At 38.1% G+C, this 25,413-nt stretch overlaps 1 protein-coding gene across 2 annotated transcripts in view; it reads left to right on the top strand.

Moving 5' to 3' along the window:
• MAGI2 (membrane associated guanylate kinase, WW and PDZ domain containing 2) overlaps nt 1-25,413 on the top strand; it is a 724,927-nt gene that overhangs the window by 555,501 nt on the left and 144,013 nt on the right. For both annotated transcript variants that reach the window (XM_034063203.1, XM_034063202.1), the window contains exons 7-9: nt 13,296-13,353; nt 20,267-20,388; nt 21,832-22,014. In XM_034063203.1, coding sequence (XP_033919094.1) covers nt 13,296-13,353; nt 20,267-20,388; nt 21,832-22,014 — 363 coding nt within the window. The remainder of the gene's footprint in view (nt 1-13,295; nt 13,354-20,266; nt 20,389-21,831; nt 22,015-25,413) is intronic.

Below are 25,413 nucleotides of genomic sequence, written 5' to 3'. Positions count from 1 at the left end.
AAAATCCTGGCACAGGTTGCCCAGAGAGGTGGTAGATGTGCCATCCCTGGAGACATTCAGGGCTGGGCTGGATGTGGTTCTGGGCAACCTGATCTAGTTGAAGATGTCCTTGCTTATTACAGGAGGGTTGGACTAGATGACTTCTGGGGGTCCCTCCCAACCCAAACTGTTCTATGATTGTTAATAAATTAATTTCCCCAAGTCAAGTCTGGTTTGCCCTTGGTGGTACCTGGTGAATGATCTCTCTCTGCCCTTATCTCAACCCAGGAGCCTTTCATTATATTTTCTCTTCCCTGTGTAACTGAGAAGGGGAGTGATAGAGCAGCTTTGGCCTCCAGCCATCATGATTAAGTGTTGTAAACTTCAGACTCCTTAAGACAATGTAAAATTGACAGACCTGATACAGCCTATTCTTACCCTGTTTAGTCGTGGTCCTAAAACAGCTGAGTGGCTTTAATTACCTTTATTAAAGGAAGAAAAGAAAATATTCTCAAAAGAACCTTAGACTGCCATCTAAGTTTTAATCTTATAAAATCCTCTTCATGCTAAGCATTCACTAATGAGTTACATATGCATATCACAGGGGATAAAAGGAGCAACCAGCTCATGATCTTAAAACCATATTATACAATCCCCATTCTCTTTTAGACTTCGTACAGATATCCATACTCAGCTCCTGCAAACTCAGAAGTTGTAAATACGTTATTCCATTTTTATACTGTGTGGTACATATTGCACAAGCATTTGTTCCTGTTTAACTTGCAGGAGATACTGTTGTCTTCCATCAATTTTAGGAAACCAAAAGGTATCCTGTTTGTAAATTACTCAAACAATTTCAAAAAAAGGGGGAAAGGAAGATAAAATTAAAATTTAAGAAAGAGAAAAATGAAGGTAATAGAACTGCCAAAATAGAAGAGACTGATAGATAAAGAAGTAATACGTGAAGGGAAGCGAGAAATTTAGGGCCAGTCCAAGCAAGACTTGCCCAGCCACTGTGACAGTCATAGCAGTGTTATCTTCCTCCCCACACTGTCACACTGATGCTTTCTCTCACTCATTTCCACCCACCTTTTGTACTCTCCTTGTCCCTTTGCCCTTTCTCATCATCTGCTCATTTTTAAATGGTAGAAGGAATACAAAATACTAAAGAGGAAAAAAATGAGGTAGTTGTAAAGCGACACTCCTTCCCTTTACTGTTGAACAGCGCGGATTTTCCTGCAGCACCAGCTGCATTGTATAATTACGACTGCAACTGCAAAGTGGAAAACGAATACATTTTTATCATTTCACTGTGTACAAAAGGCTGGCACATGCAGCCTCTGCCACAGGTGTTGCAAGTCTTCAGGCCCAACCATTCGCAAACGTGTCGGTGACACAACTGACTTAGTGGAGCACAGCAAAATATGTTCCTATACTGGATGTAGCATTCAATTCTCCTCATTTGTAAGACTTTTTGTAGAAGTTTGGAGGCTTATTTTTTCCCGTGATACAGAAATAATCTTCCTCTCTAAGCACAGACTAGTGAGCCAGATGTGAACCAAGCCTGTGAAGCATTAGCGCCTAATTACATACCAAGGAAGAAAATAGATACTGATTTAAATCCACAAAACCTGACTACACCTCAGCACATAAGGCAAACTTAGGAACTGAGCACATGTATTCTGTAGGCATATAGCATTTTCCTCAAAATAATTAAAGTTCACTAGGGAAAAGCTTCACTAGTTATTGATTAGTGCACAAAGTGTATATATTGTAAACTACAAACAAACTTAATTTAGGCCAGTCTGCTGCATCTGAAAGTTATGGACAATAATCCCAACATTACAGTTTACAGCAGTGCATAGCGAGCATTAACACTTACATCGTCAGGAGTGCCTATCAAGAGAGACATCAAACCAAGTCCATTCCAGCTTTGCTTGACTTTAAGATAATAATTACAGTCTGTACACCTGTCCAGTAAAGAAGTCCCAATAAAATTCTCATCCTCTGAGTTCTGCCTACAGATGGCCAGTACAGTTTATTAAGTTTTATGAAGACTGTAAATGAGTGAGAAGAAATATAACCAGCCACTAAAAGTTGTTCTGTTCTGTGTTTATTTGTTCTTCCCTGGTTATATTACAACCCTGCATAGTTAAGGGCAATGACAACAATCGTAAAACAAATGTTGCCACAACTTATTTTTCCCATTTCCATTTCCAGCTTTGTGGTAGGCCATATATCTTGTGGGATAAATTGTAGGAGAAGCAGTGTGGAGGGTCCTGTTTTAAGAATTTGTAGTAACCTTAATATTTGTTTAAGAAGCTGAAGAGACCGGAGAACAGTAAAGAGCAGAAATTAAAAGACTAACAGAAAAGGAGTTTAAATTGAAGATTTGTTATTATGCCACTGAGTTGGTACAGCTTCAGTTTGGAGACCTGCCTTCACCCATCAAGTACAAACACAGTTAAATGTAATTAATTTAATCTAAATAATTAATTATACAGGTACAATGGCAGTACACTGAGGAAAAGGTTACTTTCTGTTGGAATAACATGTAGATTAGTTCCTCATTCCAAAATTATGTATAGCAGTATTGTGAAAGTCAGCAACCTCGTTTCTCTGGGCTGATGCTTATGATAAAGGCTATTACTGAACATGAATGAATAAAAGTGAGCCAACAGTCTCTTCTTCCATTAACTGCTGTAGAATGCTTTTTCTGAGGTATTACAGTGTCTTTTGGTTGTTTTTGTAATCTTTTTAACCTCAAAAGTTTTGGGAATGGAGAAGACTTGGGCTTACACTGGGTAGTGGAGGTGCTCCTGCCTAGCAGGATTCAGGGGGCTGCATCACCACTGGGGCTGTAAGGAAGGAGTATCAAGAAGGATGCAGGGGAAGGGGGGGACGGGATGGGGGACAGGGAATGACACTTATAAATTCTTTCGGTAAAAAAATACTAGATCTGGGAAAAATTAGGAATAGACCCCAGCTTGTCTTTGAAGGAGATCTGGGGTTTCTTGGGAGAAATAAAGGGCTTTTTTTTTTTCTTTGGGAAAGGACCCGAAGGGTTTTGGAAATATGTAATAGTAAACAAGACACATCAAGAACCACAGCCTCCTCTTTGTTTTTTTTTCCATCTCTCTGTCCATCTCCACCTCCATCCTGTCCCTCTCACACAGTACCCTCTTGATCCCGTTCTGGTACGTGGTCCCCAGTAGTGTTTGGGTTACTACTCTGGTCACCCACATAAAGGTTTTATACTGGGAAGAAAGAGACACTGCAGAACAGAAAAAATACAGTGAATATGAATAGAAAGCACTAGTTTGTCTTCCTTTTTTTTCTTCTTTCTTCGTACAACATGTTATTAGATGCCAACATTACTGAACATTAAAACATGAAGAAAACATGGGTAGATCTTAATTGTGTTACTATTCTTCCACACAGTTAAATTCTTGAAGGAAAAGTGACATAGAAATCTGATTATTATGTCATTATCACAAATCTGTGTATGAATTGGACACTGCCTTCACAAAGTGCCCTTATGAATGCAAACAAAATGTGTCTGGTAGATTAACAAAGGACCGCACACCTGTTTCACATGCAAAGTTCCTTTCTGATGCTGTCACAGAGCCCTAGTTTTGGCAGATGGCATTACATTTCAAATAAAGGAAAGTAAGCTTCTGAATTCATACATATTTCCTTGTCATTCAAATGCCAATGGATTTTTTAACATAATGGTTAAAGTATGGAGTGACTCAATTTGAGTGTCCTCATAAATATAACTAATGCATAATGATGAATAAGTTATGACATGAAGTTTCAGAAAGGAACTGCATGCAACTAAAGCAGCTTTTTATCTAAAGTGCAAGATAGCAAAAAGTAATAAAAAATGGGCTTTTAAAGTTCTCACCTTCAACAAGGCAATGAAGCCAATGAGGAGACAAAACCAGATTCTAAACTTGTTTCACTAGTATAAACCAGCAACTGCTGCCTCAGCTACTGCAGTATTAACCTGAATTTTCCACAGTGCTATGTAATCTCCCTCATCAATTGTAATGAATTATCTATTTCATCAACTGCTATCTAAACAGCTAATGTATCTGCATTACATACATTCAGCTACTGTTCAGAACTGTGAAAACATTATTAAAAAGCATGGTAGTCATGGAAACAGATCATGTAGGAAGTACCTTGAGGAGGATTCTTCTATCTGATTGCATGCAACTTCATTGGCCATTTGGAAATAAAATATAGAAATGTAAGATACCTTGTATTTGATCAGAGCCTAGTTCTTTAATCTGCTCTGAGATTTCCATTCCAAGTCAGTATCCGATGCTTCTGAGGCTATTGCAGGTCATCACAAACAAGTAATGTACCCCTGTAATTTTACAGCCCAGGTAGGATAGGCTTTATCTGTGGGCCACCCACAGATAATCAGTTCATTGGAAGCATACAAAGCAATTCTTGGCTGGTTTTTTATTCACTGTCACTATAGAAGCTACATTTTCCCATCTCATTTTGTAATATGTCTATACATTTGCCTCACTGGCCTGTCACATAAAATCGAGTAATTGCCATTTGGCATAATAACAAGGCAGAAAAAACAAAACAGAAAGCATTACACTGTGTGCTTTATTTTGAAACATTGACTTGAGACTCTCAAGGTCCAGTGAGACAAATGAAATAATGAAAATGTTTTCTAACATTGATTGACATTTTTATTAAAGTTTAGTGTTGTTATTTTAAAAAATCAGTCAGATTTTTAAAGTATCCTGTTTGACCAGGAAAGATGGTGAACGGGAGATGAGGAAAAGGGATTGTCCTCTGTGCAGAGGAACAGTTCGGCTGTATGGAGCTCTCTTATACGATGGGTGGCTGGCTGGTTAAGAGTCTGTGGGTCAGGATCAGAGGAGAGGCTGGTAAGTGAGATAGTGGTGAGGAAGCCTTGACTTCTGCAAGATTTTTTTGCTTTGTGTCCGATCATATTTGTGTGTCACATTTAGGGCGTTAAAAGTCTGAATGGATGGAGAACTGAGCAGGTAAATAATTGATTGGGTGGTGGGGCTCAGAGGGTAATGGTTAATGAGTCATACTATACCTGAATGCCTGTGAAACAGGATTACTGCAGATATAGCACAGTCTGTCCTTTCTGACATCTTTATATACAGTCTGAAGGAGGCAACAAAGTCAACTTTGCAGGTGATGCCAAGAGAACCAGTCACCATGGTCAAGGGTAGGGCTGCCATAAAGCGACCTAGGCAGGCTGGAGGAATGGGCCAGCAGAAACCTTGTCATATTCAGCCAGGACAAATGCAAGGTCCTGCATCTGGGCAGGAACAAAATCTTGCAATAGGTTGGGAACTGACTCATCAGACCACATCTGTATTTCGGCATCCAGTTTTAGGACCCCGCATAATAAACTGGATCAATGCACAGGAGCAAGTTCAGTAAAAGGCCACCAAGATGGTCAGGGGTAGGGGCTATTGCCCTGTGAGGAAATGCTGAGGGTAAACCTGTTTCCCCTTAAGTAAAATTTGGTGCTGAAAATGTCATTAAAAATATGTAATTTGTGTTTGTTACAGATTAATAGGCTTTTTTTTCTTTATTCTACCAGAGCTGAAGAGGTGAACAGCTAGCTAAAGTATGCTGAAGTTTATAAACATGAATTTGAGATACTAGTAGCTGAATATCTAGCTGCCTCACATAAGGTCTAGCCTGCATTATTAGCAGCCACATACTTTTGTGTGTCTTTTTAGGTCAGTAGCCAAACTGAAGTTTTTAGTTTATATAACAGTAAATTCAATAACTCCAGAAATTCACAGTGTATGTTGTTAAACATTTAACAGCAAAGGAAATAATATAAATAAATGAAGAGGCTGAAAAGCAAATAGAAGAAAAGCCGTGCTTCATGAGATCAGGCAGTTATTAGGTAGAAAACAGTGGTTTGTAACAAGGCTGAATTGATACAGCCAGTAATGAGGTACAAGCACTGAAAGATCTGAACATCCAGAAGATCAAAAAGAATGTTTCTTTTCAGTCTGTTTTCTTCAAAGTCTAAAGAATATAGCATAAAAAGGCTGTGTTAATAAAATCAGTTTCAAAGGCAGAATCTTGCACGTTGGAGCTATGTGTGGTGTGCAGCAAATCTGCTGAACTTCAGGAATACAAATTGGTAATGCAGTGAGCAGTTAATGCACATGGGGCTCCTTTTCTGCTGGTAAGATGAGTGTGTTGGTGACAGTCCCTTTAATGTGCACGTCTGAACTTTGAACCAGCTGGCATTGCCATGCAGCTCCTTGATATGAGCATGAGGAACCCCTGGGGCACCTGCTGAGCTTCTCCAGCAGGTTCACATTCTGCACTGAGACACATCCTAAAGTGACTTGACTCCTAGCAATGCCCATGTTAGCTAGTTTAAAGCTGGGAGCTGTGAGGAGAAGGATTTCATATCCAGTCTCCTGACAGGAAGCTGTACCTAAAAAAATGAGATTTTTCATTGTTTTTTAGTGGTCTCTCTTTCCCCAATAAAGCATTAGTTACTTTAGCGGAAACTGTAAAATCAACAAGCTTCTCTCTCCCCAGATGTTCTGTAATGCAAAGTACCAGCTCAAACAACGCAGGAGTAAGGATAGAGAACAAGACAAAAGGATAACATGACTTGATGACAGAAAGAAGTTTTAATTTTTTTTGTCATTTCTTCTTTCCTTAAACCTATTATTTCTAAGTACACAGAAAATAGGTTTCTTGCAGTTTGTTTGAAACTTTTAATAAGCTTGGAGGTTACTCTGCCCAGCTTCGGTTATTGCCCACTAAACTGTTGAGAATTGCATTCTTTTAATAAGGCTTTATTAGGAAAACCATCTCAGGCACTGCCTGCAATAACCTAACTAAATTCTCAACATGTAAGGTACTTTTTCACCTAATTTTGTTTTAATTGCATTTTGATAAATTTTTATTTGAATTAACAGTTATCAAGCCCTTTAAGAACTCTTTTTTGATAGCTAAAACTAAGTAATTCTTTTGGTGCTTTCTCACAGTATTAATGCAAACCATGATTAGACATTACACAGTTCTGCATGTCGGAGGGATTAAGTACTCCTTTATATAGAATAGTTAGGGTTGGAAAGGGCCTTAAGATCATCTAGTTCCAAACCCCCTGCCATGGACAGAGACACCTCACACTAAACCATATCACCCAAGGCTCTGTCCAACCTGGCCTTGAACACCAACAGGGATCGAGCATTCACAACCTCCCTGGACAGCTCATTCCAGTGCCTCACCATCCTCACAATAAAGAACTTCTTTGTTACATCCAATCTAAACTTCCCCTGTTTAAGTTTTAACCCGTTACCCCTTGTCCTATCACTACAGTCCCTAATGAAGAGTCCACTCCCACCATCCCTATAGGCCCCTTTTCAGATACTGGAAGGCTGGTATGAGGTCTCCATGCAGCCTTCTTTTCTCCAGGCTGAACAGCCCCAACTTTCTCAGCTTGTCTTCATACGGGAGGTGCTCCAGTCCCCTGATCATCCTCGTGGCCCTCCTCTGTCAAAAACATCCCTACTGTTGTCAGTATTTCATTAGGCAACAATGCTGGAAGAAAATATTATTGAATTGAAAGTAATATTTACTCATCTGCTTTCCACACAATTAAGGCTGTAGCATGTCACAATAAGCTGCACAGAAGAAGATGCATATATCAGATGTGAATGTTACTTAGACATTTGTTTCCATTGTGCAAGTAGAAATTATGCATAATGTCATTTTATTCATGAGAACAAATTGCACATGAATGGTTTGTGATTACAGACAGAACATAAACAGTCATGACTGTGAAATTTGCTGGTATGAGAATGGTGGTTGGAGAACACAAGTTTGACTGAAAATGGTCTTACATAGCTTGGCTTGGAGGTGGTACATTCCCTCAGTTTTTCAGGTCTTCTATGACAGGAAAAGTGAATTTGGTTTTGCTATGGAGGTGGGGCTGTTCATCCACAGTGGATTTGTACTCTAGTGCAGAGAAGTCCATGTTAGTAATTACATTTTCCAGCTCAGGCAGTGACATTTGAAACATTGGCTAACTGGAGGAACCTGTTGAGGTAGCATAAAGAATTTTACCATAGCATATAACTGTTGATATTTTTGTTGGGTTTTTGAGCTCCCAGATGGTGTGCAGGGAGGGGACCTATCAGAATTCACACAGAAATGTGAGTAGTCAGTTAAATACTGATTTTCAGTGAGCAGTTATCCTCTCTTTCCTTATGGCAACCTGAAACAGAAGTTTTCAGAAGCAGTAGCGTTATATCTCTTTCATGTATCATCCTGGCAATTTGGACGTACACTAACAAAAGCATTCAAATCAGACACCTCCAGCCCCCTGCTCCTGACTGAGCAGCACAACACACCAGAGGAAGCATCCACAAGCTGGTAATCTGTGTACTGTGCCTTAGGGTATTGCAGGCGATGTTTTTATATAAGTTATGCAATGCAGAACACTGGTTTAGACTTATAGATAAATATTTGCAAAGATTATGTGTCTGAAAGGAACAGGAAGAATGTGCAACTGTGTTGGACTGTGGAGCTGCACTGTATTTTGTAACTCTTAACCCAGCTCTCCTGATAGTCTCTGTAGTAGGCAACAGACCTGGGAAAGCAAAACTGAATTTGAAACAGGGAGAAAGAAAAGAGAGAGGAGGCAAGAGGTAAAACAAACACACACTGTTGAGTGGAAAGATACAGTATTCTTCTGAGAAGTCTCTTATGTGGGTTAGAAAAGGATTCCTGACCTGTGCCTGGGTGTTAACCAAGCAGGTGATCCAAACTCATGTTGACTTCCAAAGCTTCTGCATCCTTATTGCAGCATTTCAGTAACAGCAGACATATATGTTATTTTCCTTTCTCATACTTTATTATTTGGTACTATACAAATATTTTGATTGCAGCCAATTCAATATGATCTCTATCTTTCAGCCTGTCAGTAGGGAAGTGACACAATGTTGGCTGTGGTTCTGAAACCTTGAGAGGATTTTATGACTCTTTAATACATTTTGTACTCCATAAACTTCATTAAAATTAATCTTTTGGTTTGGTAATATGCTTTTTCATCTTGGCACATTGAGATCCAAATGTACTCCTTCCTTCATTCCCAGAGAAGGTTAAGTGGCACCATCAAAAGTCATTCTGAAACACAACAGCTTTCAGAAGTCAGAATAAGAGTGACTGGACCATTAGCATAAGCAGGCTGTGATGAAAAGGCACTACCATTATTAAGGTGACTTACTTAAATTCCTGTTACTCTTTCCCTTCTATTTTTTCTTTTTCTCTCTTTTTTTTTAAATACAAAACAAATTGTCTGGGAGCATATAAACATACTATACAGATTATCCACCACCTTTCCATCCATTCATGGTACCAGCATTGCCAAATGTGACACAAACTATTGCTGATTTTTAAATGGTGATTTTACAAAGCTTGTGAACAGGCCCTCCACTTGGTGATAGGAGGAGATCTATGGGCATGCAGTGCTAGATATTGAAGATTTAAAATAAAGGGTAGATTTGGGTTGTTTTTTTTTCCTTCTACCTGGAATCGGTAGAATTGAGACATGAATGATAGAAGTGTTGAACTCATGAAAATTAAGATTTCATATATAGCATAGTAATCATGAAACTGTTGATTGAGGAAGTTGTACATGAACTAGCATGCAAGTGCAACCAGATGAATATCAGTAGAACTTATAGCTGCCTTCCTAATTCAAATCACAGTGGCCAAAAGTAATCTCCTATGCTAGTGTTTTATAATAATTCTCTTTTATAAATGTTTACTGTTTACTCTCATCTTTAATGATCGGCCCTGGGCACAGTGAAATGGAAAAGAGAAACTGTAATGCCCTCACCCCTAATTTGGCAAATGTTTAGCCTCCTGTTTTATGAAGCACTAAAGTATTTCTGTCCTGTAATCTTTCATTTCAATAGTGAAAAATGGAATAGATGCTCTATTTAATGTGATGAAAAATAATCACAATGCTTCTGAAAGCAAACGTAGCAGAAGATTGTTCTAACAGAAGCTTTGTAGTAAACTACACTCCACTAACATTATCTGCCACACGTGGAGGGCAGAGACTTGAGGTTTGTGCTCTAGCAATTCCATTTTACTGGTCAACACAAATATTAATTAAACATAGTTTACAGGCTGTATCTCAAACGGAAAAATGAAATTATACCATAGCCTTATATAGAGTTTATATATATTATGATACACAAAGGTAAGTTTTTTTATTTCTCTGCTTCTGAATCCATGCATTTAGAAGTGGACCACAATATGTCAAATTCATTAATTTTTTACAGACTATTACACTAGAAAATGGAATTTGCCATTTGCCTTCTCAATAGTTGTGCTAGTTCATAAGTACAGTTATGTATGACTTTAGGACAAAATAAGCTAATCGATTAATAGTAAATCCTCAAATTATTTCAGATTTTCATAAATACGCAAAATAAAATATGTCCTATTCATTTATATACTTTAAAGTGTATATATTTAGGGAAAAATACCTACCTTTAAATTTGGGCAAAACACCTACTTTTTGTTCTTTAATTTCATAGTTGGAAAAAACTCCATCTACTAATTCACTTTGGGACAGGGACATATCTGTGTGTGTGTATCTGTATGTACATGTTTGTGTGTATTTTTATGTATAGATTTACCAGTACCTGCCTCACTTTTCTCTAAAGGAATGTAATTTTAGATGGTCAGATATGAAAGCAGCATTAAGTTAATTAGGGGAAGAAAACCCTGAAAGGTTAGATGAAAATAAGATGTACTTATAGTATTTAAACTAATATCTTATATTTATTCTGTGTCACAGGGTTAGGTAAAAGCATTGTTTTTTTTTTATAGCAAATTATTGCCTCGTTTATCATGAATGCATTGGGAATGAAACTTCCTGTAGGGACACTACAGAATTCGTTCTGCGGCTGCTTTCTTTATGCATATTTATTTATAACATTCCACAGCCTTGTCTCGGGATATACAGGACTTTGTGGGAACCATTGCGGAGTCAGTTACCTACACATTTTACTGAAGTTCAGAGCAGGTCTGGAAAGAGCAATGTCAGGGCTTTCTAATGCTTGGTGACTTGATGATGAGCCAGTAACATGTCCTTGCAACAAAGCAGGCCAACAGCCTCCTGGGCTGTAGTTGGCAGAGCATTGCCAACACATCAAGGCACATAATCCTTCCTCTCTCCTCAGCACTGGTGAGACACAGCTGGAGTTCTGGATCCAGTTCAAGAAAGAAATGGACATACAGGAGAGCATTGAAAGGCCACTGAGATGATTAAGGGATTAGAGCATCTCTCCTATAAGGAAAGGCTGAGAGAACAGGGACTTTGTAGCCTGAAGAAGAGAAGGCTCAAGGGGGATTTTATTAGACTAAATAAATACATGAAGAGAGGTGCAAGGAAGAAGGAACCAGGCTCTTTTCAGTGGTGTCCTGTGACAGGACAGGAGGTAAAGAATGCAAACAAAAATACAGGAGATTGTGAAAAAAACTGCTACTCTGTAAGTGAGCAACCACTTGAAGAAGTTGCCCAGAGAAGTTGTGGAGTCTCTGTCCTTGGAGATATTTAAATCTGACTGAAGATGGACCTGAGCAACCTGGTCTAAGTGACCCTGCTTTGACCAGAGAGATTGGGCTAGACAATCTCCAGATGTCCCATCCAATATCAGTTGTTCTGTGATTCTGTGACCTGCTTACATACCCTATGCTGCATTTATTCCTGTGAAGTGACAATAACAAAATAGTCCTGAAAAAAGCAGTTCAGAGTGTGGTCCTGAGAAGATTTCAAAGCTAACAATATTCTAAGACTAATAGGAAAAATTGAGTATAAACATTAAGTCCTTGAGCTTTTCATTACAAAAATGTAATTGAGATGTACCTCATCTGCGACTCTCTGGCAGAGGGTTGTATCCTTTGTTGCAGTATTGGAAAAGGCTGAGCAGCAGCATCCTCTGAGGGATATCTAAGAATCCAGCAGTCTAAGCAGGTTCACTCAAAAAGAGATACGTTCAGAGGAGAAGTAACAAGCAGGCATTAAGCAATTTCTAAACATGGGGTTTTTTAACACGTTCGCTGTTGGCAGCTAGACTTTACTTGCCTATTTGCCTTTTAGAGCACGTAAATAATTGTCTATTCTCTGTCCAGTATGAGATATACCAGTTCTGCTTTGTCTAGTTTAGTTCTCATTGTCTTCAAAAGGTTACTTTAGAAGTGTAACTGAGTTTAAAAAGGGAAAAAGGATAAGGAATTCCAGAATCAATTCCACTTCTGTATATTGTGCCATAGTCTTTAGCTGCACAGACATTGATACCTGTGTGTGATAGGAATGCTTATCCTTTTGAGTCTCCTCCATCAGTCATCATATGTGAAACTGAGGTTTTTACTCTGTTCATGTCAACTGAGGTGTTTATCACATCCATCTGGTGCCTTTTAAACACAAGATAAGTTCTATTGGCAGTTTAATAATTTCTTAAACATGCAGTGTGAGTGATAATAAAATATGTATGGATGTACATGAATATATATGTAACAGTTTGCTTGTACATGAACACTGATTTTCAAGATATTAAATTAATGTTTTAACATTTTAATTGTTAATACTGGAATGTTTTAGGGATCTCTATTTCTACGAAATGTGGTTAGTTTTATGGCCAGAAGGTACCATAATACCTTAGTTTGTACTTCCATGTATTACTATGTACTCCAGTGTCCCCAGTATTTAACTAAGCTTTGAAACAGAGTGCCTTTGGAGGCTGTGGAATTGCCATCACAGTAAGAAAACTAGTACAAACTTCTCAAGAACATTTAGGTATAATTACTGTACTCACATGCCATGCCTTCTAGACCAACTTTTCCAGGATTCCTGGCAAAGAAAAAAGCTTAAAAGGCAAAGTAGGTTTTTTGCATGTACCTATTTGGGAAAACAGAATACCTTCGCTTCCTCCAGCGGTGATGGCATACAAGATGCACTACAGTTGTTGGCTAGCACAGCTATTGGAACAGTTCAAGGAGTTCAATTAAAAATGTGTTGTTCTAGAGACTGAGGTCTGTGTTTGTATGCCAGTTTTCAAGTTACTACTACTTGTGGCCATGGGGAGTGCGTGTGTGTGCTCAAGATTTGACATTTGCTTTGGTCACTGTATCTAATTTCACTATCAAGTTATTTCCCTCAACACCCAGCAAAGATCCACAACTTTGTTATTAGAAATCTTAGCATTCTGTACTGCATTTACTGAGAGAGATAACTCTTTGTTTTTCAGAGCTTCCATATGGCTGGGAGAAAATTGATGATCCCATTTATGGCACTTATTATGTTGAGTAAGTTCCCAAGTTCAATATTAAGTTGCTGTTAATATGTCATAACCTGATACCAGTATCCTCTGCAGTGCTTAGCCTGTCATGGAATAGGTACAATTACTTGACGTGTTAAACTGAGGGTATACCAGGAATTCTCAGTCATCAATACGGCTAATGTGTCCAAATATATTCAGTGTGTCTCAAATCAGTGACTCAGGCATTCAGTCATTCTCTTTCTCCAAGGTCTGATTTCATGGTATTGTTCCAGCTTATACTTGTACAGAGATCATTTTAATTAAGGAAATTGTGTATTTTCTACATAAGCTGTAGATATACAATGAGGTAGAAACCTTGTTAATCAACAAATAGAGCAAAGCATAATCATTTTAGCTGAGTAAAGAGAATTTTCTGGGTAGTCTTTCCTTGCTGCAAATCAGGTGTTTATAATGCTTGTACCAGAAGGCAGGTAATTTATACACTATATGCAAAATTTTAGGAATGTTGTGTTTTATTTTGTACTTAAAAGTGCAGCTGAAAATAAAAAGAATATATATTTCTATTTGCATAGCACAATCCTTGATTTCTTTTTTTTTAAGATTTTATTTTAGTTGTGAAAGAATAAAAAATGCTTGTTACTCCTCTGTGCAAAGGGGAACATGAAGCTTTCATTTGAGGTAATAGGTAGAACCTGTTCTGGCCACTTCCTACATAAGTAAATTGAAGAGATTATTTTCTCTGCTTTTTTTTAGCTTAATACAACAAATAGAACAGCAGAGTGGATCTAGACTCAAAATTGTGTTACCCGTTTGCAAGGGTCAGTTCTTACTCTGCTCTTTACACAAAGTATATAGCAGAGGCAAAAAGTCACTCCCTGTGATTGTGCAGACAGCGCTTGAAAGGTTGAAAAATATCTATCCATTAGTTCCTTCTGTTAAACAGCAGAGATCTTTAGAGATTAAGCCCCTGACCTAAAATCCCAAATTCAGATCTTGATTGCAGTACATTTATTCTAGTTGTTTCACACAAAATAAAAAAAAAAATTACTCCCTTAATCCATACCAACACATTGACTGCGGGATCATTCTGGACATATTCTGGGGATGCAGTTTTTCCAGACCCTAGGATATGATGCTATTAAAATGCACAGGGTAGAGTTGGACAGGGAGATCAAAAAGTGATATGATTTCTGGAGATCTGGAAGATGTAAGGTGCCCCTTTGTTGCTGTAACAGCAGCAGCTTGTGGATGCCACGTACCTTCCCTTGCCCTCCTTAAGAGCAAACAAACAAATTAAAACTGCATTTGGCCACTACCCTGCTGACTCCTGTTCTGTTCTCCAAATGCAGGAGCACCTGCTCTGCTGCTTTGTCCCCAGCCTGTTCCCTGCCCTCAAGTGAAGGAGCCAGCAGCGCCATCTGCTTGGTTGCTCAGCCCAAATCAGCTTAGTCAGTCCAAATCCAAGCAAAAGGATAAGTAGGTTTTGAAGTCCCTATGTTATGCCATTAAATTACCCTCTCTTTTTATGCCTGAGTTCTTTTATGATGTCCCCAAGTAGCTAGGGGCTGGAATTCTCATATCTCTTTGTACTTAACCTCCCCTAAAGACTTCTGCATGTGCAATTATGCAGCTGCTGGGTGTATGTGTTCTGCCCTAGTCATTTTTCATGTGTTTTGGGGAGTAACAGGTGTTGTGCAATTCCTGTGCATCAATATCTTACTGAGACCCCACTTGGTTGTTGCAAACCCAAGGCATTCTGGCACCAGTGAGGCTCACACTTCACTGCAGTCAGAAAGGGAACGAGTATTTATCTCCATTTCGTGTCCAACCATGGGTAAACAGACGCAAGGCACCAAGCCCAGATGTTATTATGCAATTGCATACTTTAAGGCTGTTAGTGCCAAATTTATTAATCCTACCTCAGATAAGGTTTGTGGAAAGATATATCAAACTTACTGGAGGCTCAGCGAGTTTTAGAAGTGGAATGGATGTTCACAGGATGGCATTAAAACTGCAGCCCCACCAAGTTCATGGGGAGTTTTATAGTCAGTAAAATGTAGCTGTACTTTAATTTGCTGTCTGAGCTCAATAACTTTGAAACAAAGATTGCTTCCCATTTTTCATGCTAAGAAGCAGCAGTCATACCTTCTTTTATTACCAGTTTGCAACAGATGAGTTCATTTTTAACTGGATAAAATCAGACTACAATAAACTCTTTTTACTTAATTAAATAAACTCTAAACTTAATTATATTGTAAATGTGGGTAAACCTGAAAAGTTAGATTATGGACTTTCACACACTCAAGTCCAGTCCAGCTTTACCTTCAGGCCTTTAAAGCTGTCAGTGAAAGAGGGGCTTATTGTCTGCTTATTGATATATTTGTATCCCATGGGAAGTTTGTAAGGATGAGCAATGAGGCAGAAAGACTCAGGTTCACCTTAAAAGGACCAGCCATGCTCAGCTCCAATACTCTGAGACCAGAGATAAAACTAAAGAAGAAACAAAGGAAAACCTCAAGGGTCTCACTAGTAAAGCTAATAAAGACTAATCACAGCATATTTGCAAGTTCTGTTAAATAAGATCTCCAGTATTACTTCCTTTCCTAATTGTGCATGAATGGAGGTGTGAGGCCTTATTAAAGTTTTCATTTGCTGTGTTATGCAGATCCAGGCTTCATTTGTAAGGTACAGACGTTTGACATAAATGAGAAGTGTTTGCTACACATGGGTTAACTTTCATGCAATTTTGTCTTAATTTATAAACTAAGAACTAGCAACATTTAGCTGTGCAGGGCAATGGAGAGAATATGGCTATTAGAGTGTGCTGGGTCTTTCAGCATTCTAATTGCCAAAAGATTATTTCCCCCTTTAAGGATGATTAACTACAACACAAAGCTCAATCTCCAGGAACTGTGTTCTTAATAGAACAGCTAAATTATCCATACAGGTTACAAATTCACCTCCTTGACTTAGAGTTTCTGACAACACTCAAATAGAAAAACTTACTTCAGGTTTTTTGTCATCACAGACTACTAGTACCTGAAAAATGTGAGTGTAAAGAGGACTTAGGCACTAACAAATTATGTATCAGAATATCCGTCTTTTAGGCATCCTGATCTTCAGAATTACTTTGCTAGGTTATAGGCAAGAATCTCAAAAGTTAGAGTCGCAAACTACCAAAAGATCCCATGGATTAAAGTAGTAAGAAAAGAAGATACGTTAAACTCTTTCTGCTGGTGCACATGGTTAGAGATTTTGGTAAGGCTCAGTATCTTACCCATCAAGTAAACTTTGCATAGTAGGCAAATAATAGTTCCGTGAGTTTCCTAAGAATGTGTTTCAGTTGTCTTAAGAACATCTAACATGAAACTACAACACAAAACCAACTTAGCCTGGCCACAATCACTGATGAGATGGCAGAATGATGCCTCTGTCTCACTTCCTGGTTGGTGGTGACGATACCTCCTCATAGCACAAGAGGTAGTGTTTCAAATTCACAGGTAAATACAGCCCCAAAACAAATCCTACCTCTGAGGGATTATCCCCAGTTAGCATACAGCAAGCTAACAGAGGACAGCAGCACTGACTTCTGCAGAGGGAATTGCAGGATTCCTACGACTAGAAAGCAGACAAAAGGCACCACGGTTCTGTGCAGCCACATTGGCACTAGGAGAATTTGGTTGGATTCTTGTCTTTGGATTAGGCTTTTATGTTTAATATGCATTGTATAAAATAAAGGAAGAAAAGATAAAAATGCTCACTGAATTAGATACCACGAGCAATGAGCAATACATTTTTTTATCACATCCAAAATCCATTTTAACCACAAAAGCATTTATTTGTAACCATTTGTAAAACTTGCATTTGGCTTGTCTTATTAAGGCCTAGGTTAGTAATATCTATTTTGTATGCAGTTGAATTAGCTAGATGAAAGGCTAGAATGTCCTTTCAAGGGAACTACTTAGCCTAATAACTTCTTTCTCAGGTAAACTCATGAGTAGCAATTTTTCTGATGTAGCATGAAGCTGTATAGCACTTCAAATTGCATGAAAGGGAAGTGTTTCATGTCTCATCAGTCTAGAAGCATAAATCCAGTGCTACTGACTGATAAAAATAACTGATCATGAGTATAATTTTCTTTTATCTGACTCCTTTTGGACACAATAATTAAATGCAGTTGTTTAATTTTGTTGAAATCCTCACTTTGAGCTTTCAAGACTTCATGCTACCATAAAACAGTCAGAATAAACTGGAGCTAAGAATTGCATGAATTGCATCAACTTGAGGTGCTTTAAGTACCTCTGCTAATATTTGTGTCTGATCTACTAGGACAAAAGGGTTATTTTCAAGGTAGCCATTACTGAAGATATTTATGTGTAAATGTACTAAACCACAACTCTACCTAGAAATTGTAGAGAGGCAGTGGATAATAGATTCTAGATCAAGGAACGTATGTTCCTTGAGCCACAGACACATCTTATGTTAGCTAAAATCTTACCCTTTTATATATCACAGAACCACATATAAGTTGTAGCAGATCTGCAAGAGGTCTCCTGTGGCACTGAGATGTGCCCCGCATTTATAGCATGACACTAAGGATAGTCCTTAGACTCTAAGGATCCTAAATGCAGATCTGTAGTGTGATCTCAGATATCCATTACATCTGTGCAGTATAGCACAAAAACTAAGGGAAACCTATGCTTTTCTGGAAGGGGAGCTGAAGACCAGGCCAGGATACTTTAGAGCTTCTGAAATAAGACCTGTTCCCTATGTTGAAGCAATTAACTCACTGTTTAGCAATCCTGGTTTTAACCATATAAAAAGGCAGCATAAAACACGCTAGATATTTTACCCTATATCTGCTATTGTAAGCTGTTGCATAATTTCACACTTCTGCTTGTATGAAGCCTCCAGATTTCAAGACTGGAATCTTGACATCTTTAATACATTCTAATATTTACTTCCAAATGTGTTCACAGAATGCAGTTACATATCAGAATTAATTCTGCTTGAATAAAAAGGTAAAACTCCTTTGGTCTTCTATAACAGAAGACTCTTTTTCACTGTTCTTCCTGTAAAATCTTTTATGAATTTATTTTAATTGGTCATAGGTGATCAGAACTTTATGTAGTATTTATTGCCTTGTGTAGTGGCAGAAGTAGTGTTTCCTTTATGATATTGAAATATATCACATGGTAGGTGGTAGCATGAAAATTAAATTTTTCATGCTTATGTTAGTAGTTGATAATTACCCTATTTAATACATAGAAGTCTTGTCTTTCTTCATTCTTAACTGGTGAAGTTTGTCTCCGTTCCATCATTTGTTTCTATGTTTGTGATAGAGACAGGTGCTGAAGACTTTGGCAATTACAGCAGGGCCTAGCTAGAAAGCAAAAATCTAGGAAAGAAAAGCTTTGTCTCTTAAACAGTGTGTCTGAAGAAGGAAAGAAATGAAAAAGGACTTTCTCTGGCTACAGCATAGATTAAAATTTACAAGAAAACTATTAATCAAAATTTTAGAGTCTAAGAGTAAGTTGGCACAACTTGAATGAGTTATAGCCCTGTTAAGAAAGTAGCAACTCCAGGATTTATCACATCTAATTCCTCTCATTAAATCAGATATTCTTTTACATGACTGAAAATCTTTTTATGGCATTATCTCTGGCCACTAAATCCCGATTTTCCAGGTGTACTGCACTCCCACTGGACTTGCTACCTTTCCTCTACCTCACTTTTTAATGGCAATTCCACTTACTTTCTTTGGAGCAGGGGAAGGATGTGAATCTCAAGGGACCTGAGAAGTGCTTAATGTGTCATAAAAGGTCATTTCAATATTAACTCAAGTTATTGTACCCTTTTTAGGATCTCAGTTTCAAAAGTTCCCAGGTCACCTCGCCAAGTGCCTAAAGCCCATGATGGGGATTGGATTTTCAGAAGAACTCAATAAATAGTACCTCAGTGAGCACAAAAGAGGAGTGACATGTTTGAAAACTTGCCCTTCTGTACCAATGTATTTATTTCCCCGAAACATTTACAATACAAGCCCATTTTCTCAATTGTGATCCTATCTTGCGAAGTTGTTTGATGCAGCCTACTAAATTGTTTTGTTTTCTTCAGAAAACATGTGAAACATATCACAGGACAGGGTTAATAAAATGTATTCTATGAATTAAAGAATTAAAATCAAGGATATGATGAGTGTGTAGTTAAGATAGTAGCTCTAAACACAATACGGAAAATTAGTGGTGTAATCACAGAGATATGCTTACTGAGCTGCTGTAGGAAATGTAAAACATAAAGAAAAATGCGTACATTAGCTTTTCTTATATTTCATATATTTATCTATGTAGTTCTAATCTACCATCTGACTTAGTTTCTGCAACATTTGATTTTTCTCTGCAGCTGAGTAGATAAATAGATATAATTAAAAAAAAGTAATCTTCAGTGTATTTCCTATGTTAGATTTATTTCTAAGCTACAATCATAAAATCACTCTGTGTCCTACACTTTACCTTTTCTGTACGTGATTAAGTAATTCCACTTACAGCTAATAGATAATAATGCACAAAACTGGTTCATACCCTTTGAATCATGCACAGAATAATGCTTGTGCTAAAAATGTGCAAAACTGTCATTGTCAGTCAGTACTTCTATTTAGTATGTAGTCCCATAGATCGAAACCATTCGTCTGTCTCAGTTCACCATATTGAAATGAAAGGACGTTTAGTGCTGTTCATTATGCAATGCGCTAGATTGTGAGTTTCTCATCCCCAGCAAAATTGTGTGGAGTATAAGGGACATGCTCATGCCCATTGGGGATTCATAATGGTTTCACTGTCTTAACCACACACACCTAAGTCACATATATTATCATACTGTGAAAATGGTAATTTTCCCCAACTGAACCCAGTTTTTAATCAAAACCAATTTTTTTCCAGCCACATAAATAGAAGAACACAATTTGAAAATCCTGTCCTAGAAGCAAAAAGGAAGCTACAGCAGCATAACATGCCCAACGCAGAACTTGGAACAAAGCCTATGCAGGCCCAAGGTTTCCGAGGTACAATACCATGTCAGCTATCTTAGTTAAGAAGAAAAATCCTGTTCTGTTGTTTATGTGACAATGATTTTGTCAGTCTGATTAAAAGAGTAGTGTTGCCAGTACTCACAATGTTATTACCTATCTCCTAGCATTTTTCTCCCCTGTCAAATCCCAGAATTGAGGGACTCGGAAGCCACCTAAAATGCCACCTCTTCAGAGGCACAGAGACAAGACAGAAAAGTTGACCATAGAGTTTCCTTAAAGCTGAGAAACAGAACAATAAAAGCTCTGAAGTAAATTTTCTAAATAAAATCATAAATTCTATCCTTGGGAATATACAACTCTCTCCTGAGCACCCGAGGTTGGCAACACTGAAGTAATTAATTGTACTTTCTCTAAATTACCGTTAATTGATGTTTGGTATGTTTCTATGCTAGTTCATCTTGCAAGCATCAATTAAGTTAAAAGCCTCGAGCACTTTGTTATAGGAGTTTACAAGAATACAGCCTCTTGGTAATGCCAAAATTAGTGTGCTTTAAATGAGCTGTATAAGCAGCGAACACTATTGGTAGAGATGAATAAACTTTAACATGAAGTTGTAGCCAGAGAATGAGGCTTGTTCTCCTTTGTAACAGTAGAAAGCTTCTCATCAACCTTACCTAGACCCAAATTTGCCCACCTGCGCCCCGCTCCCAAGAGGTCCCACAGCGTGAATGACCTGTCCCAGTGCTGGTGTGCCCCCGCCGGGACGCGCAGGCTGTACGGTATGTCCTCTGCTGCCGCCCAGCCCAGCCCCACCACTGTGGGCATAGCAAGAGTAGTTGAAGTCACAACTTCTGCACCTTCCTCCTACCCATCTTCATCAAGTGCAGCATGGGAGAGGCACAGGGAGCCCCCATCACCTGCACCACGTACCGATGCACATGGGGGCATGAAAATTGCACTGCAGTTATGTGTGTCACTTGTTGGACGCCAAAGCCACACATGTTTGGAGGAAAAAAGCTCACCTGTCATTTAGCACTGCTCGTTAGGAAATGGAATGAGATATTCAGGGGATATTTTCCTTATTGTGGTTGGGAGGGAAATTATGGAGAATGTGTTACTTTGTAGATGAAGCTGAATTTTTGGGTTAGGAAAGAGATTTCAAAATTACCTCACAGATCATTTTTATTGTTGTAATTTATTTAGCTGCACAATACCCACTTCTAAATGTATTTCTAATATGAAAGAGTATTTATAACTCCCCGCTAAAGGCTGATCTGCCACAGATGAGAAATACATTTTAAGCTCTGTAGTAATACAAGAACTCACAAATATTATTTTCCTGGAATGCCTGCACTCTTTATTTCCTTGGTTTTTATACACTGTTACATGCTATCAGCCAGTACTGTTATCTGCTGTCCCACTGCGTTGTGCCTAGATCAGAACTTTTGCCTTTCTTCTTTGTGTTGACTGATGTAGAAAAACCACTCTTCACCCGTGATGCATCACAGCTGAAGGGGACTTTCCTCAGTACAACTCTTAAGAAAAGCAACATGGGCTTTGGATTTACCATCATTGGTGGGGATGAGCCAGATGAGTTTCTCCAGGTGAAGAGTGTAATTCCTGATGGGCCTGCAGCACAAGATGGGAAAATGGAAACAGGTAATTAAGATGTTTCTGTTCTTTTATATGAGAAGTTGATTGAGACATAGATTTCTGAGTCTCACTCTCCATGAATGCATACATTTTTCCATATCTTTCTCTGTTAATGTGTAAACCAGCTTTTCTATAAGAAAATATAAGCTTCTTAGATAAAACTTCCTTGTGATTTTTCTTTCTAATAATGCCACGTAGTTTATTTTTCCCATTTCACAATATTTTAAGCAAGAAAAGATCTCTCCATGCTCCAATATAAAAATGGGGTACAATGTTCTTTGGTTTATAGGCTGTTTATTCAAGGGGAGTCTGTGCATGGAGAGAAAAGGAGATAGGCAGAGAGAGCACAGACTAATAAGTGCAAATTTATTTCTTTAGAAAGGACAGTTTTGCAAAGTCAAAGTTGAGTCTGATCCAACATTTTCATTAGAAGCATGAAAATAAGAGTTTTCAATATGGCGTGTTGACACCTAGGCATCTGTGGCCTACTAATAAGGAATCTGTGAAAACTAACTAAATAAAACAAGCTTCCTCTCAGGTGATTTCAAGCTGCTCTTAGGATCTTGATAACCACAGGAAATATTTTCATGTTCACAGATTGATAAAGATTGGAAACCACTATCTTAAAGGCTTGCAGGGTCACATCAGGTCTATGATTGAATGAAGTATTTTTTGAGGAAGATTCACTCAGTTTCCAGGCCAGGTCCTGTAGGAGAAGACATTCAGAATGTCAGAATTATTCTAACAGAATAATTGGAGTTGGCAGGGACCACCAGTCACTGACCTGCGGCTCAAAGCAGGGTTAACTTTGTGGTTGTTCAAAGCTTCATTCCTGGGACTTTAGAAAATCTTACAGGACAGAGATCCCACAGCATCTGTGGACTCCTGTCCCAGTACTTACCCACACCCATGGTGAAGATTTTTGTTCTTTAAATCCAAGTCTGGCTTATATTGATGCAACTGGTTTCTAGTGACTGTAGTTCTGTGTTCATACAGCCCTGTGGCTGTGTACCGTCTCTCCCCAGCAATCCTTGCTCCTCAGATCAATAGTTAGGCTGCACATCACTACTGGGACATGTACATAATTTTTCCTTATATTTCTCACCAAGACTTTATGGAAGAAATGATGGCTTGGGATTTATGTTGCCTCTGCAGAAAACCAAGTTTGTGGTATCCATAGTCATTGTGAAGATAAAGGGGATTTTCTAGCTTGTGGCAGATCACTGTGGATGGACCACAACAGCAAAGTGTTGTAGTACAGGAGGCAGAAACAAACACAGAGGCACAAATAATGTGGGTGGAATAGTCCCAAGTGATTCTTCTGGAAATGTCCTTTTAGCCTTCTTCTGTTGTAGCAAAGGAATGATCCGGACTATTGTATGTTCAGAATAAATCACCCTGAACTCTAGTTTATTCTGTGTGACTGTCCAGGACTTATCAAGTAGGAAGTGGGAAGGTTGTGAATAGTATTATTTTAAAAAATACAGTTTGCCTCAAATATTATATTACAGCCAACATCTGATGACAAATAGGTAAATAGAGAACTTATAAAGAAATAAAATGTAAGAGAGAAGTAGACTATAAATTGGTGCCATTGGTTTTATAAAGAAACTAGTCTAACAGCTTTTGAATTCTCAGTTCTAGTTGTGATTTTAACTTGATGGAGTTTGGTTTCCAAGAACAAAATTAAATTAGCTGACTAAGCGAACAAATGATACAACAGACTTCCTGAAGTTCAGCAGATTTAGTAACATGAATGTCATTTTCCCGAGTATTTTCGTATTACCTAATGCACAGTATGAGATATTTTCCTTGTTTGTCATGGTTTAGCATTCTTAGAGCTAGCACTCTAATATAGTTGCTAATACATTTGAAGTGTGGGCTGATTATTGGTGAACTTGTTCATATGGCATTCTTTTCTCTGGAAAAGAGAGCATTGCTGTAGTTTTGATGTTGAAATTGAAATTGGTGTCATAATAATATTGATGGTGATAATTGTAGTCATGAATTGTGATAAGTATATATAGGGAAAATGTGCTTTAAAACGCATAGAAACAATATTGATTTTTTTTTGGGAGGTATTTAATTCAACTATATTAAGAATGCATGACAGAAATGTTCATTCAAATACATAATTACTGTATAATTACGTGAGCCCAATATGTACAAAATTACATCTCAGAATAAATTCTGGCCTCAGATGTGTTCAGTTTTTAGAAGAGTGACAGAGTTCTGATGTAATTAGAGAATCTCAGACTAATGACTGTGGTGTCTAACATGGTTTCTGTGAGTATTTGAAGTGATTTCTAAATATGATAATGATAAACTGATAAAAGATATTTCAGGTCAGAATATTTCTCAAAGTGCTGTTCAGCAAAGTGCTTGCATTTCCTGATATCCAATCCTTTTCACACTTCCTCAAGTAGGATTTCTCTCACTGTTAGACCATTTTACAATCTAATCAACTGGAGACAGGAAAGCTTCTGAGGTTCTATCCTAGCATTTTGTTCATGAAGCTCTTAAAATCTTATGTTTTAAAACTATTTGAAATTACATTGAAATTACTTCTGTTTGTTCAGTAGGCATCGCTGAATGATGAATAGAACTTTCAAAATAGATTGCATTTATTTTTTTGACACAAACTCTGTGGTGTTGTACAATTTATGTGCACTCCAGCTATGATCATAATCACAGGAAGCTTTGATCAATGATCAAAATATCATATTAAGGCAGTAGTGCATCATAGTAGAAAGCTCAACAATGCACCATGAAAAGGATAGCCACCCTCGTACCCTGGTTGCTAGTGCTTCCCTTGCAAGGATGATACTTTTTTGGGGGGAGTCAAGCAGTAAATAAAATTCTAGTGTTTCACACATGCATCAGATATGGGAAAAGAGGAGGAAAAGGCAGCCTCCCCTTCATCTTACCTGGTCTTTGCCACAGGCTGAAGACACCAATCCAACAATCCTAATTGCTAAAGAAAAAAGCTCATATAAAGCTAATATTGTACCTTTGGTTTACTTCTCTACCCACAATCTAATTTAGGGGTCAGATACAAAAGCTGTTCAAAGAGAAGGGTGAACTTACATAAGATGTTACTGTCACCTTTTAACAACCACAACACAGTGGTTTCACCTACAGGTTTCAAAATGAAGCAGTATTGGATTTCATCCCTTGGACCATGGAAGCAACTGCCTGACACTGCTGTGATACTGTCAAACAGTTAAAGCAGAGAGGCAAACTGAGTGCACTGAGATGCAACAAGCGATATCTAAGGTCCTGGTTATCTGACACCATCATTCAGTTCCCAGTGCTGGGCACTAAGAGGTAGCTATAATTGTCCCGGACCCACAACAAACCTCACAAGCAGACTTGGAGGGACCACATCTCAGTGGATGCATCAAA

This window comes from Melopsittacus undulatus, chromosome 5 (assembly GCF_012275295.1).
Source record: "Melopsittacus undulatus isolate bMelUnd1 chromosome 5, bMelUnd1.mat.Z, whole genome shotgun sequence".
Taxonomy (NCBI): domain Eukaryota; kingdom Metazoa; phylum Chordata; class Aves; order Psittaciformes; family Psittaculidae; genus Melopsittacus; species Melopsittacus undulatus.
Note: the sequence above shows the minus strand (reverse complement) of the source record. Positions and strands in the feature narration are given on the sequence as shown.